Raw genomic sequence first — 16219 nt, forward strand, 5'->3', positions numbered from 1 at the left:
AAAAAACAAAATGATGCCATTTTTATTCAACTTTATTTGATGGCTCCTTCCAAAAAGCATGAAGTAAGAGATGAAATACGGTTTGCAACAGAAAATTCAATCGGAAGAACCATCCAGTTGCCTTAAGCCTTTTATTTCTTCTTTAGAAACAAAAATCAATAGAAGAGTTTTGAACAATTTTGAGAATGTGTACTAATTGTTGGGGTACTGATCACCACGAACAACAGCGTCCGCATCGTACAGCTCCACATGCCGTCCATTCATTGGCTGACAAGGCCTGGCGTTGATCTTGCATCTCAAGTCCAGGGGAGCCCTGAGGGCCTCTACTTGTTCCCTGGATATTGACCTCACCTGGACACAAACATAAACAGTACATGTTTGGATCCTAAGTTGTCTTAAATTCAACCAGCTGCATATAATTTCCTTCCGAAACATGTTGGAATGATTGTACCTTGACAAGAATGTTCCAGATGACATTTTGTGTGCAAGGAGGTGTAGTAAAAGAGCCAACATATCTGTAATACTTGTGGACTCTTTTCCTCACTTCTGTGGGGTGGAACGGCCCCAGGCTTATCGGGCTGTTGTCATGATGCTTCACCTCATATGCAAGTTCATTCAGCTTCTTCTGTATCTGCAACGTGGAGGTTTCAAGAGTTACTTCTCTTTTTCTCCAGGTCTTTTCTTTCTCATTTTGTGTTATTTAAGATGATTGATGATTTATAAGATATTGTAAAGTCGTCGGTAATTTTGTTAGAAAAATAACTTATAAAATCCAAAAATAAGATATTAGAACACCCCTTTTAGTATGAAGTTCACCTTGGCAAGAAGCGGATCGGGGTGGCCATATTTGAACAGAATGGCAACTACCGAAACATTGCCATCATCAGCAATGTGCACCAGATGGAGCTCTGCAGCATATCTGTGTTGGCCGCATACATTCAGCACAAAGGTTAGTTCTTGGTATTGATATGAAGGGCCAGAGAGTACATAAGTACATTTGCATGTACAAAAGAGACAATTATGCATACCGGAATCCATTGATTCTGTGCTCGGAAGGAGCATGCCAGTGCATTTGCTTCAAGGTGTACATCTTGTCATCTATGATCAGGCCGCCTGAATGATCAGGATAACGTACCTGCATGGACATTCATCTCTCAGCATTCGCGGACTTGCGACTAATTAAACTTTCTGCAATTCCTTTACTGAAATACTCAAGACAATGGTATGTAAATGATGTGTAGTCCAGCACCACAATAATTACAACTACACAAGTACTCATCCAAGTAGGAAACATGCCAAAACGGGCGAGGGACGACATGTTTTGTATTTGGATCTGCTCAACCAGAATTTCCAACAAGGCCCATTTCCCAACAAAACATCCAAAACAGGTAGATCAATCCCACTCGTACATCCAATTTTGATGTGACTGAATCAAATGGATCACTAATTTCTGACCGTCCCAACGCATTCAGATATCTAAGAGCTATTGTTTAAGGTCCCTTCAAGAGAGGTAGAAAGTGGCAATAACAATTATACTCAAGAATAATTCGGATCACATAATTAATTTGCACTGACGCAAGGGTCCTAACTGCAATTAAAAGATCTTAGTTACAGAGTAGTGAAAGAAACTAACCCCAACGTTGAACTTGTTGTTGACAAGAGTAACATTTGCAGGATCATATGATCTGAACAAGGGCTTCAGTTTCTTGTTAAGAACGACTTTGCCTGTCAAAATATTGATTGGTGATTGCGACTTTCCCTTTCCGCACATGGAGAAGTTTGGGCTCAGATTTCCCCATTTGTCAGGCCCTGTTGCTCCAGAGTATGTGAATTGAATTGGTTCATCAACCTCTGTAGAAATCAAACATTTAAAAAAAACAAAAGAAAAACATCAGAAATAATCTAATGACATTCTTTCTTAGTTCCTCCGTGGACTGCCATAAGATCACTTGGATACAAACAATTCAAGCAATGCATTACCTGAACACACAATTGTGTGTGTTTGTGTGCGTGTTTCTTGAAAATGACAGTTTAAATTCTTTTCAAAGTTCACTGTTCTTGGAGGATGATGACAAATAAAGATACAGAAATAATGAAACAACTCTAAATGTTTAGCTGCTACACATAATTCCAAATCTAGAAACTCAAAACTCAAGGACACATCTCATGACACCCCCCAAACACCCACTCCAGAGAAGGCAGAGTAAGCATGCATGCCAACGTACGGTGTGAGTTGAGAAACAGGAGTGTGGTTGCAGCGATGAAGAGAGCTATTTTTGGAGCAGGCATGGCGGGCTGGTATAGCATTTGAATACAGAAAGTGAGAAGGATTTTGGCGAGAATTTGGAGAGCTGAAACGAGTGGTTTTGGTGAGCTCGGAAGCAGAGTGATGATCTATATATGGCAGGTTGATGATGCTGATGAGTACTGGAGATGGGTTCTCATGACTGCTACACCCAACAATCCATGTTTTCACAACTTTTAGGACACGTTTTCCAACTTTATATGTGTGTCTTTATACACACACTTAAGGTCACCTTCTTATTCTCTTTCCCCCTTTTCTCAAATTTTCTTTTTATAATAATTCACAAAAATTTTCAGTTTAAATTAAGAGAAATACTATATATCACTAAATAGTTATAAATAGGCCCTTCTTCTTCTTCTTCTTTTTTTTTTTTCGTAATCTCTCTTCTTTGTTTGGGATGTGAGGACTTAATTTAATTAGTAGTATTTTTCTTTTTTCTGGATAGTTCTTTTGGAGGACAAAGCACGGGTGAGAGTATCCAAGAATGAATATAATAACCTCAAGAAAAGAATAAATGAGCCCTTTGGTTTATTAATTTGTTCTTGATTTGCATGGCAGTTGTTTGATACATACAGCCAAGTGAGATTAACAAAGAGAGGCCCGTGAGCTTATTCCGTAGATAATCTAATGCGTAGAAATGCTGATCAGGACAAAACGTCACCTGCAAACAGGTAGGACGCCTGAAGAGTAGTTCCAAGATTTTGAATTATTGCCAGTCAAAATCAAGATGTTGTCGAGATTTCACCATAAACACATGCTGTAAGCACATTAAATTAATTCCAGTTAACAATTCCCAATTGAGTTGCCTGAACTTGAGGAAGAGTACAGAACTGCTTATTGCTCTGTCATGGTCATGATCTCATACCAAGCCATTGCTTTTGACAAATATGGACGCCACAAAGTCCCACTGTAGAGAGTAAGCATGATTGTGTGAATAACCTTCCCCTGGTAACACCTCTTACACCTTAGGTCAATGGCTACAGGCAGTGTCTATAGTACCCCACAGCTCAGGGATTACCATAAAATGTGAAGTGAGCCTAAACTAGCTGGAACCAGATTCCTTCCACCATCAACATGCTCAAAAGAGATATCATTTTTCTTGTAAAATATGAGTTAGTGGGACTTTGAAACTTGACAACACCACCAATCTCATCTCACCCCACTTTCCACCTAAAATGGTTAGAGTTCAAAGGTGAGCCACTTTATCATAAGAAGACAGGGAAACTGGCAGTGACCACAGAAACTAGAATATGAAAATCGACTTCAGAGTTCCAGTACCACAAGAATGATAGTGGGACTCAAGGTAATCTCATTTTCTAACCGGCCAGGCCACTTGCTAAAAGATAACGATACAGCATTTGGCATGCCTCACATCACTACCATTGAGAGTCTCATCATGGTATAATCCTTGCCACGGCAAGTATCATCATGATATCATCTGCATGTTTCTGCTCGCCAACAGGTCTTTCACCTGGATTGCAGGTGTCATAATATAGTAAGCTAAGGTTGGCTTAATAGAAAGCACAGAATGGTATGACTAATATGCTATCATACTTAGTTGCGTGTTAAGAATTGGAGAAAACGAAGGGAGACATCAAAGTTCAATGGAGCTGCTTCGAACTAGGTGAGTTTCCACTCCTGATAATGGATACACTTTGGACTAGGTGACAACTCCAGCTCCTGATAATGGATACACTTTGGACTAGGTGGCAACCCCAACTCCTAACAAAGGATACACTTCAAAGCCTCAAATTTTCACTCATACATTAGTTAAAGCAGGTTTGTCTATGTGATAGTAAGAACGACCCCTTAGATATACAAATAAATACAAGAATTTGCAGAATATCATATCCCTTTTCGTGATGGACAGAGAGAATAGGAGTACCTATCATTGTCAGCAATCATACCCAAAACACTTGGATCAGAACTTCCATTGAATCCCTACAAGTGGATTTGTTACACTCCCTCTTCATCTCAATTTCTATAATTCAGGTTATATTGAACATGCATATAAAATAGCACTTCATAAAGATTAATGCAGCTAAGAAGTACTTCAGATACCATTTGGAAATTATTGTTCCTCAATCTTTTCTTATACCTTCATATGACTTTATCTCCTCTTCTTAGCAACATAAATGTTTATCAAACCATTACCCATTTCTTGCATTAGTTCATCTTTTCTTCCTGCTTAAATCAAACATGGATTCAACCATCCCCAAGATATATGTACTCCTCCGTGTTTATACATGGTCAATTCACATAGATAAATTAAAAAAATGTGCCCATATCTATGTATATAAGCAATGAGCCACATAAAAGTAAAAGAAATGGTTTACAAATTAAACTTTCATCAATGACAACAATTAACCAAATAACAAAAAATACCGAGAATGGACAATGACAGTGGTGGTGATGAGGTGAAAGAACACGGCAAGAGAGGGCCCCAACATATCCAGAACCTTATCGGGCACGAAGGCAAACTGGGGTTGAGCTGCGGATACTTGAAATTGGGCAGTGGGATCTCGGCGAAGAAACTGGACGCGGCGGGGGTGGTGAGGGGCCGGAACGGCGGTTTGATGGATATAATTTTGTAAAACGAGTTAAACTGCCGCCAAAAATAAAAAGGGAAATACAGCTTTTTTTTTTTTTTATTTTTTTAAACATTTTATTTTCTTTATATTGAACTAATTATCGTCACAGGCAGTTCTCATAAGCATATAAAAAAATTTCTTGTGAGATATAAAAAACTATAGAATTCAGTAAATACAGATAAATAAGTTGAGAGATAAATATGGAGTACTATATTAAAATTATTATTCCAACCAAATTTATTTAAAGAGAATAAACAAAATAAAGGATAAATTTGAATATTTAAAAATTAATATGAATTATCTTTTATGATAGTATTGGATAGATATTGATATATCTAATTTTTTATTCTTCTCAAATAAATTCCTTGTAAAATATAAAGGAAATATTTGCAACTGTTTAGATTATAAGTTGATTTAAAATAAAAATTATAAGTTATTTTTTATCATCTGTTGCAGTTTATTGTTAAAACTATAAATATTAAATTATTTTTTTAAATACTCCAATTTCATTTTTTTAATTTTTATTTTTTTATACACGCTCAAATTTTACTCACTGTTTATTTTATAACTTTATCTATAATTTATTTTTATCATAAAGATAGAAATTATTATAAATATAATGACGGTGAGATATTATTGAGCCTTATATGAAACTTATATGTAAGGCCCAATAAAATCTTAATGGCCCAACACCAACCTGGATCAGAATTAAAATAACAAGCACACAACTCTTTGAAAGATTTCCACTAAGTTCAAGTCTGCATGTCATTTGGGTTCAGGCTATGGGTAGGCGTCAGATCGGGTTCTTCAAGTTCGGGTTACCCAATTAATCGGGTACCCATTGGATTCAAGTAACTTTGCATGAGTGGAACTTTTTGTTATTTTTTAAAATTATATATTTATTGTATAATAAGTAAATTATATTTCGTTGTATATTTATTTTAAATTTGATTTGAAGTCAATCTAATCTAAAAAAATTAGTATTATATCTTAATTTTTTAATTTGATATATAATCTTACAGTAAGGAGTATTATTCCTTTACTTTCAATAGTATGAAAAAATAAAATCCGCGATAATAACGTTATTTTCTTCGTATTAACAAGAACAATATAACAAATGAATTATTTATAACTTGAGGAGAAAAATAAAAGAAAAAAGGCTAAGCCGTAAATACATATTTTCTTGTCTTAAGCGGCTACTCTATCGGGTTTTGGTCTCTACACCCGAACCCAATCCAATATGGCATAATCTGATTTTGAGATTAACCAAATCCATCAAACTAACCCGAATTATTCAACCAATTTAAATGGAATCGAATTAGGTTTAGGTCAGATCGAGTACCCGTATCCCAATGCCCACACTAGGAATAGGTGCTTTAGGGTTACTAATTTACTATCATATATGGCACTAATGCCGTTTTCGTTGACAAATATTAGATTAATCCGTTTATATATTCATCTTTTTCTTAACTAAAAAAGATTATTCAACTATAAGAAAATGAGAGTTGTATGATAGAATAAGATTATTATGGCAGATGAAGAAATGAAGAACAATGATTTGCATTCAAGTAGCCTACTTAGAAGTGAGTATATGCTCTTTTCAAGTCCAACATAATAACCTCAATTTGCATTGCCATTAGCATACAACAAATGCTTCAATTTCCCTTTGAATGATTTGCAGAAAGGCAGTCTACTCGCTTCTCTTTATATTAGCCATAGTCTCGTATCGTCAACATTTTTTCTCAAATTAAGATTATCGGAAACTTTTTATCTAAATCAGATATGATTGAATTAAATCAATCACATAATAAGTGTGATACAATTGTTATGTGATTGATTATTTTCTTTAAACTATATATTAAATACACTGCAAGTTTATTGTATTTGCTATATAATTGATTTTAGATCCAACCAATTCCGATTTGAGTTAGAATTTCCAAAAAAAAACAAGCTATGCACCTTCCCTGAGGTTTTAAGTTTTGGCAAAGACGTCTTCTTTTATAATTTTTTAGGCAAAATTGCACTTTTGGTCCTTATAGATAGGGCCATTCTAATTTTTAGTCCCCATTTTATGGTTGACACTTCTAATATCAAAGCTCTAAAATTTTGACACTATTGATCCTATGCTATTAAATGTTAACGAAAACTGTTAGTCATTAGTCGTTGATTGGAATAATTAGTGTCCAAATTTTATTTTACCCCTATATTTTTCATAAAAAAAAAAAAGATTAAAAACCCCGTATTGTAAAAATAGGATATAAACCCTTCGTATTTTGGCAAAAATCCTTTAACCCCCTATCCCCAACCCAACCATTATAAGAAAATAGCTCAATAGCTATGAAAAAATGATGCGAAAACCAACGTCGAGCTAATTAGCAAGTAAAACTTTCGTTATTGATTATATTATTTAATATATGTATTTTAAACAATTCGTTGCTAAATTTATTATCAAGTAAAGTTTTTATATTAAATAATGTAGACTAACAATGAAAATTTTACTTGTTAATCAACTTGCCACTAATTTTAATTTTTTTCATTACTATTGAGTCCTTTTTTTACCGTGAACCCCCACACCCACCCTTGCAAACTCTCCACCACAATCGCCCCATCCCCTATGAAGAATTTCCAAGGGGTAGGCTATGGGGTGAGCACAGAGGAGGTTGATTTATTTATTTTTAATTTATAATTATACATCTAAATAAATAATATAGCAATTAAGATAATTTATTTTTTTAATTATCATTATATTTATAGTGATAATTAATTTTAGATATTGTTCATAATAATTTATATAATATATTTAAATTAAATAATATAATTATTATAATTGATTAATATGTACATTTAGATAGGTATTTAAATTGAAATATAAACTTTATTATATTAATTTTTAAATATAAATTATAAAAAATTAAAAATTTGATCTACTTTTTTGATATTTTATTATTTAAACAAATATATTGAAGAAAAAAATTATTTATTTTTTAGGAAGGAGAATAATTAAAAAAGGACCAAAAAAATTAAAGGAGTTTGATTTTATAAGATTAAGAAAGGTTATTTTAGTCAATTAAGTACGAAAAAGAGACTTTTCAATTCAAGGGTTTTTAATCTATTTTTAAAACACATTGAGATTTTTAGCCTTATTTTGAAAAATATAGAGGGATAAAATAAAATTTGAACATTTATTGATCAATTCAACGACTATTTACTAATGATTTTTGTTAGCATTTAACTGCATAGGACCAATAGTGTCAAAATATTAGGATTTTGAGACTAGAAGTATCGTTCCCTTAAAACGAAGGATCAAAAGTAAGAATGACCATATATAATGGAACCAAAATTGCAATTTTGTCAATTTTTTTACCAAAGATTTTATTAAATTTTTAGTTAAAGACTAGAATTACCCTAACCTCATATATATAAAATCTACAAAAGGTATTTGCTAATTTCTATCTTATAAAAAGATCAATAAGTATATAATTAGAATTGTTTTTAAATGCATAAATTTCAAACTGAAGTAAGAGATTAAACTGAAATAAAAAATAGTCATCCTTAATAATATAAAGTGTATTAATTTTTTTTTTTGGAAAACTAAAAAAAGTGGGTTATTTGAACTTCATTATTTTCTATATAAGCTATAATATGTGTTTTATATAGTTTTCAACTTAATAATTTATATTTGATATTGTATTCTGTTAGAAAAGTGTAATATAAAAAGTAAGGATTAATCTGCAATGTTTATTTTAATAAAAGTAGATTTCAAAATTTTATCTTTTTTATGTAGCTTTGAAAATCAAAATATTGTTTTAAGTACTTATTGAAAATAATAACTTAACTTACTTGCCTTTTAACTTTTCATAACACTCATTAAATATTTTAATTTTTTATGAGTACTTCACATACATAATTACCAATTCTATTCAAATTATATAATTATATGGCTTAAATTAAAATATTAGTCACTCTCGTACATTTTTTAGTTATATATTATTATATTTAGAGATAATTACATTCACACTCCGTAATTTATTATTTATTTATATAAAGCACTCATGTCTTGCATAATTCAGCAACCACCCCTGACAGTCCACAAACATGAATAATTTGTTTAATAATATTAACGTTTCTGGTAGATGTATGATATGTGTAAACAGATCAGGAGTGTCGAAAATTGAAATATATACATTTTTGTGTTAAATTAATATTATAATGTATAGTGAGAAATAACCCACAACCAATCAGTCTTGGGAATTCTAGAAGGACCAAGAATTTTCTGTGAAATCTATCAAGTGCTCAGAATAGTGGGTATTCATTGCTGACCTAGTAACCTAGTATCCTTGTATCATCTACAGGTAATATCGACGTGCATGTAGGCATGCAATGCAAGAGTTGATGGTCTATGTGCTAATATCCCACTGATATCATCAACGGATAGGAGGAAACTGAGAACAACAAGGCACAACATGATAAGGATTCACCTATATGAATGATTGTAATAACATATTCTCTCTTTTAGAATTCATTGCACCTGCGCCTACGTACTCAAACTGTTGGGACAGTAGCTTGGCATTTGACTAGGCTAGCTAACTGGATGTTAGCACAAAAATAATATAAATAAATAAAAAGAAAAGAAGATAAGCAAGGAATAACAGATGTTTTGGCAAAAAGGACAGTACTAATGAAGGATAAATGCTCATAAGTGAGAGGCATCTTAATACTTTGTTAAGCAAGAGGATAAATGAAGAATGGAAGGGCAAAGAGGGAACCCATTTTTCGTGGCGTTGAGTAGGAAAGAATCAGCAATGTTCTTGACTTGAGAATCCGGCCCATCGCCTTTAGCTTGAGTTAAGATTCCCAAATTCCATTCCTCAGAATCTCACTCTTTTCCTGCAATCGAATAGAATAGCATTCCGTGGTCATTTTTATCGTTTCTTCAGCCAATGGAATCACGTATAGTCAACAGGTAGCAGCCAATCAGAGCTCTACATCAGTTTCTGCTAATGATTAAAATGTCGTAAGGTTCTGATTAAGTGAAATTACGCAATCAAGCACAAGGGTCCAAAAGAAGAAAAGTTGAAGTACAGGAAAGAATAACAGCACAATCTCAAGTGGGGAATATTATACATGCATGATACATTTGAATGCAATGGTTAAAGTGGAGTGGCTCGCATACCGTACAATTGAACAGAGAATAGAAGTAATGGCTTTATGGCAACATCAAAGAAAGGCAACACTAAGTACTTTTAAACGTACCATTACTGGGAAGATAATTTGTGGTCCTGCAAGAAATGAAACCAATCTTTCTATATAAGGTTGTCCAATAACACGTAAAACATCTACTATTTCTACCTTCACTTAAAATAATTTTGTCCCAGAACTTTGATATCATCACTTTGCTTAGTTTCGCTATCTTTGTCTACTCCCCACCACACAGTTAATGTATAAGACTATAATATCATATTGCACCAAAGTTAACATAAAAAACTTGTATTGGATGCTATACTTGTAGATAATGTAATTTAAGTCCTAGAGAGTTTTATCTGGGGCCATGAAGCTTGAAGAGCACCAGATAATTCCCCATCTTCAATTCACTCCTACCCACCTGCCAGAAAACTGTTGAGGAATTCTGCTTTACCACTTTGCATAAAGGTTTCCAAGATTCCTCCAAACTTCATAAAATATCCTAACATATGAGAATCTAAGGACCTTTCCTGGAAAGCTTGATTGGAACTGATGCACAGACAATGTTCAAGGGAGAAGAATATCACTTACTTCGCACCATATTATTCGATTGATAATCAACCTTGGTATGTCTGAGAATTTCTAACTACATTTTACAGCTCTATGTTATAAGACATAAACACAGTACCACAAAGGCTGAGTTTACAGCTCTATGTCATAAACACAGTACCACAAAGGCTGAGTTTACCGGTTGGTAATCCCCTCTTTCACTCCTAAAGAATAATTCCTCCATATCAGAATCCAATCATCAGTTGCATGGAGATCTGATCATTTCTTTCTAAATTTATCAAGATTAGTGATTGCTAGTCTTGAATGTCACTATAATTCATATGTGATTTGAATGCGAATCCTCCCTATTTTAACATATCTAACTTATAGCCATTTTAAAGGAAATACACTAAAGCCAAAATGATCATAATGACAATCATACAACAATAGCCATTTGATGATTCATGTCCAAGTATCTGTTAATGCAGTTAAGTCTCAGGTCAAGGGCAAAGCAAGTGATCATCTTCTGGATATGACTTGTCAGGTTTCCGTCCAGTGCAAGTATGGAAGTAAGTACAATGCCTTTATTTTCTTTTTGAAGGGTCCCATTAAATTGGGACCATTCTTCTTTATGCCATTTCAAGAATTTAAAAGATCTAATTGGGACCTCACATCTCTCTTTATTAATTCTGTCTGGGCTGAATAAGTACCAAACTTACCGAAGGAGACAAAAAGGAATGTATTCGTTATACCATTCCTGGCCTTCAAACTATGCCAATGAGAAGCATTTCCCTCAATGACTCCATGTATGAGATTGGATATGAGAATAAGCCACATATTTTATTAAGACATTTATAAAAGTTAACGACATTTAGCAAGAAAGATGCTTACATGCATTGACTGTACACAAGAAAAGGAAACAGGAGCGTGTCGTCACGTACTACAAGTAATGTGCGATGCTTTGAAACAAGCAGTCCCATAGCAGGTGTCTTCATTTCATGAATAAATTCCATCATTACCAGAAAGAATCTCCAACCTGTACCGAAAAGGATCAAATTGCACAGAGAGCGAGAGAGAGATTAAAGATAAAAAGACAAAGGAAGCAGTTCACAGAATTAACATTGTTTGGGGCAAACTTAGGAAAAACAGAATAATGTGTTGAAAATTTGAAATCTATGTATCCCAGGTTGCTAAAAATCATTCTCATATCAAGTAAACCATGAAACACGGTCTAAACAACATCCGAAGCTTTGCCTAATCATTACACCCATCAGAGAAACAGGGAAAAAAGAGAAAAGTTGCATATGTTATCCAAGCCTGGCATTGAGAGAATATCAAAGGAAGCATCAAGTTGCCAGTTTGCTTTTTTCTTTCTTTTTATTTTTTCATTTTCATGTATCCAATTCTAACTAGATGCTTCAGTCAACAGAATCTTCCTTGTGAAAAAATTGGCTTTAAATGTTCAAGACATCATACATAGTGGATTCCTCCAATTCACTTAAGAAGGGGAAAAAATCCACCATTCATTCTGGGAATAAGGTTCCTAAACTTTGCAGATTACAAATATGAGTGCAGTGAAAATAAAGACTGAGGTGGAACTATTCTTGTATCCATCGTAAGGTATTAGGTTTTATAATAATTCATAATGAGGAATTTAAAATGGTAGTGCTGCTGCTGGGGAGTGAAAAGTGAAGCTGCAAGAGAGGACCCACAGATGCATGAAAATGGAAGGACATGATATCTTTTCAAGTCACTATGAAGATTGAATTGGATCTGATATTCTTTTGGCCCTGTTCAAGATTCTATGCCTCACTTGTATCCTACTCTCACCTGTGTTTCTCTCTCTCTCTCTCTTTTACCCCTCATATGCTTATAAGGCATCATCAAACAAAACTCTAGCATGTGAAACTGGTGAAAACAAGAAGCAACACAGAAGAGAAGTAGTCGGTAGCTGTCTTCTACCAGATTGCAAAATTATACTATACAGAATATAACAGAATCATAACTTGCATTGAAGGAGGAAGCAGATTTGAAGAGGCAAATTAGATCCGTTTCAGGTATAATTATTTTTCGGTTACTGATCTTTCTTTTACTCTTAACACAGAGCTAATAGTTGCAAATTATTATAATGAAAACAGCAAAATGTATCATCACCAAAGCCACCAAGGAAAGAACATTCACAGTTCCGCAAGGATGTCCATTCCATCCGAAAGGCACTTGTTCCTTCAAGGTGCAAACGGCACTGGAGATTCAGGACTCGTGCTCTCCACTGATGCTAAGCCAAGACTGAAATGGACTCCGGACCTACATGAACGGTTTGTCGAAGCAGTAAACCAATTGGGTGGAGCAGAAAGTAAGCATATATAATATTTTTGAAATCATAAATACCAAATTGCAGCACTCGACTAACAATATCTATTCCTTGTGTTTCAGAAGCTACTCCGAAATCAGTCTTGAAACTTATGGGAATTCAAGGATTAACCTTATACCACTTAAAGAGCCACCTTCAGGTAAATCTAATTTACAAAAATGTGATCTTAGAGTTCTACTGAATGAATAGGCCTATCAATTTGGTCATATATTTTTCTACCACCACTAAAAACTTAATATTATTTAACGATGGCATGCCTTTTTGCTGCTTCAAATCCCAGAAAATATGTAGGATAATCATCAAAGGAACATAGTAGTCCTAATGGACTAGAAAAATCCTACATTTCCTCAACACATGCATGTATTTGTGTATATGTATATTCACATACATCACTTGGTTACATGTGTGCCTTGTGCATAAACATAGAAGTAAAAACGGTGGCCTCTTTTTGCTCGCAGCATGCCCGAATTTGTGTTTATGTATATTAACATTCTTCATTTTATTTAAATATGTGTTTTGTATGTAAACATACATGTAAAACGGTGGCCTCAGATTTTCTTGATTTTGCTTGCAGAAATATAGACTCAGTAAAAACCTCCATGGACAAGCTAATAGTGGGAGCAATAAACTATGTAAGTATGATATCCAGGTGCCTAGTTTTACATATTATATCTTAGATGTAGGATTATATATTTTGCTCACCGGGTTAGAGAATTAATTTGCAGCCACAGCAGATAGAGTACCTGAGATGAATGGAACTCACATGAGCAACCCAACTATTGCATCCCAAACAAAGTAAGAACTGCAGAACCTTAGCTTAAATATATTTGTTATTTCTTATGTCTCTTCAGCTGATGTTGTTTTAATTGTGGTATCTTATATCAGAAATATGCATTTAGGCGAAGCAATACAAATGCAAATTGAAGTGCAACGAAGATTACACGAACAACTGGAGGTAAACAACAAAGAAAATTTCCTTGTGCATAGTAAATTCTGCTCCTATTTCCAATACATGCGGATTTACATTATTACTTTATCAAACAAAATCAAGTATGACTTCTAGCCTAACTCGGCACCCACTGAACAAAATATGTGTTAATAGAAAAAAGAAAAAGGAAAAAAAAAGTCATTGAACATTATTAGAACTTGTAATACCACAATTATCACAACAATCTCATATTTTATAAGAGATGCATCAAAACCGCATCCAATTCTGGAGTCAAATGTCTTCTCTATTAATTTTATGATGATAAGTTTATCTTCATGTTTCCAAAGATATAAAAATTTGTATAAGCAAATGGTCACAAAGCACTCAAAATACTCCTGGAGTTTTATGCTGATGCTATTCCAATAACGGACTACTCTATTTTCATAGGTACAGCGTCATTTGCAGTTGCAGATAGAGGCCCAAGGTAAATATTTGCAAGCTGTACTAGAGAAGGCACAGGAAACCCTTGGAAGACAGAACTTGGGAACAATGGGTCTGGAGGCTGCCAAGGTTCAGTTATCAGATTTGGTTTCCAAAGTATCGACCCAATGCCTGAATTCTGCATTTTCAGGAATCAAAGAACTGTCAGATTTGTGCCTGCAGAAAACACAAACATCTCAGCCAACAGATTTATCGACGGACAGCTGCTTAACCTCATGTGATGGTTCAATGAGGGACCAAGATCAGTATAATCCAATCGGTGTAAAACCTATAAATTTTAAAGCACCTACAGAGCCAAGGGTTAACTATAATGAGACCAGTCTAGGGAAATCAGAACTCAGATGGCCTGATGACCTGAAAGAGGGGGAAAATTTTCTTTCAACGGCAAATGACAGTGTGGAAAATGCATTTTTGACAGAATCCAACTTCAACAGCTTATCAATGAGCATTGGACTTCAGAGCAGTGAATGGAATGGTAATCGCAACTATCCAGAGAAAGGATTTAAAGGAGCAGAAGCAGCAGTCAATTTTTTTAACCAGAGCACCGACAGCAATAATATTAGCAACCCAGAGAAGCAGAAGATACCACCAGAGTTGAAACTGCCTCTACTATCAACAAAACTGGACCTCAACACAGATGATCAGAACAATGTTGCTTCACATTGCAAGCAACTAGATTTAAATGGATTTTGCTGGAGCTGAGAGTCAGCCAAGTTCTGTATGAGCTACTGCTCCAGATTTTAATGAAACCCAAAAAAAAAAATCAAGAAGAGGTTTGGATTTTGTCATAAAAACCTGGTGCCTCGATTTTGTAAATTGGGGGATAATCATTCAAATAACACAACCTCCATATCTTCTGGAGCACTGTAACATTATGACATTTATACATACACAATTTTTCAACCTAGCATTTAACTAATGACCCCAGAGACAAGCATGTCATGTTTCTTGACAGTCTACAAACTTGTCGATGAAAACTAAAGAACACGCACAATGTAATCAGTAGAACATGATCATTTACTATAACTGAGTATGGGAGTGTAGGGAGAAATCCTTCTTCCATAAGACCATTTCTTTAATAAACACGAACTTATACAAAAAATTGTCACTGTATACATACACAAGATCAAACCACGCATAATTAATTACACATCTTTTCGACGGCTCTGCATCATGATTTTGTTTAAATGCATCCAAATAACTACTCGAATCCATCAGAAGGTCTTTTGCATCTTCATAATTCAAACTGTAAACGAAAAACACTCTCAGCTGGACAAACAAACCGACAGTCTTGATTCCCAAATCCATCAGAGCAACAACGGTATGTGGATAAATGACCGATGATTCATTAAATTTGATTCCTCGCTTAAACTTGAAAACGTACAATCACGGGAAACGAAGAGTAAGGAACCATGTAGAAATTCTAAACACACAATCGATCAAGCTGATGGACCAGCATGCAATTCAAATTCAAAAAATCATATTCTATTAATTATAAATTAAACAAATCACTATATATGGTGTATTGGAATCACAAGCGTACATTAATTTTGTCATTTAATTTTTTTCTTAGTGGATCTGGCCTAACTTGCCATAGAATGACCCAAATCACTAACAAGGACAAAAGGAAGCCCAAGAGATAGGCCCGTTTTGATTTACTCATTTTCCTTATATGGGCCCACATGCATTTCCCTCAAATATTATAAGATCCAACTCAAACAATCTTAAAATTCATTAAAATATTAATAACTTGGGATAATTGCACTCCCTTCTCCTTAAACCTGGTGTAATTA

At 34.2% G+C, this 16219-nt stretch overlaps 2 protein-coding genes across 4 annotated transcripts; one reads left to right on the forward strand and one right to left on the reverse strand.

Moving 5' to 3' along the window:
• LOC105161757 (alpha carbonic anhydrase 1, chloroplastic-like) lies at positions 96 to 2510 on the reverse strand. 2 transcript variants are annotated; one of them, XM_011079559.2, is made up of 6 exons: positions 2226 to 2510; positions 1634 to 1851; positions 1029 to 1135; positions 817 to 919; positions 452 to 631; positions 96 to 351 (listed from the first exon to the last, which is right to left on the reverse strand). In XM_011079559.2, exons 1-6 carry the CDS (start codon positions 2305 to 2307, stop codon positions 193 to 195), a joined length of 849 nt encoding a protein of 282 aa, XP_011077861.1. In that variant the 5' UTR covers positions 2308 to 2510; the 3' UTR covers positions 96 to 192. The 2 variants fall into 2 exon arrangements, with proteins under 2 accessions (XP_011077861.1, XP_020549369.1); XM_020693710.1 differs by lacking the exon at positions 2226 to 2510 and adding an exon at positions 1981 to 2207.
• Positions 12148 to 15329, forward strand: LOC105161758 (myb-related protein 2). Of its 2 annotated transcripts, none has more exons than XM_020693721.1 (7): positions 12148 to 12683; positions 12765 to 12979; positions 13063 to 13136; positions 13572 to 13629; positions 13723 to 13792; positions 13883 to 13952; positions 14373 to 15329. In XM_020693721.1, the coding sequence occupies exons 2-7, from the start codon at positions 12769 to 12771 to the stop codon at positions 15126 to 15128; spliced, it is 1239 nt and encodes a 412-aa protein (XP_020549380.1). In that variant the 5' UTR covers positions 12148 to 12683; positions 12765 to 12768; the 3' UTR covers positions 15129 to 15329. The 2 variants fall into 2 exon arrangements, with proteins under 2 accessions (XP_020549380.1, XP_011077862.1); XM_011079560.2 differs by having other exon boundaries at positions 12151 to 12683; positions 13060 to 13136.

Source organism: Sesamum indicum, linkage group LG5 (genome assembly GCF_000512975.1).
Source record: "Sesamum indicum cultivar Zhongzhi No. 13 linkage group LG5, S_indicum_v1.0, whole genome shotgun sequence".
Lineage (NCBI taxonomy): Eukaryota > Viridiplantae > Streptophyta > Magnoliopsida > Lamiales > Pedaliaceae > Sesamum > Sesamum indicum.

Coding starts and splice junctions, on each gene's coding strand:
- LOC105161758 (XM_011079560.2), top strand. CDS start 12,769: ATGTATCATCACCAAAGCCACCAAGGAAAGAACATTCACAGTTCCGCA. Junction 13,137..13,571: donor ACTTAAAGAGCCACCTTCAG/GTAAATCTAATT, acceptor TTTTGCTTGCAG/AAATATAGACTCAGTAAAAA. Junction 13,630..13,722: donor TAGTGGGAGCAATAAACTAT/GTAAGTATGATA, acceptor ATTAATTTGCAG/CCACAGCAGATAGAGTACCT.
- LOC105161757 (XM_011079559.2), bottom strand. CDS start 2,307: ATGCTATACCAGCCCGCCATGCCTGCTCCAAAAATAGCTCTCTTCATC. Junction 1,136..1,633: donor ACAACAAGTTCAACGTTGGG/GTTAGTTTCTTT, acceptor ATGTCCATGCAG/GTACGTTATCCTGATCATTC. Junction 920..1,028: donor CACAGAATCAATGGATTCCG/GTATGCATAATT, acceptor CGGCCAACACAG/ATATGCTGCAGAGCTCCATC.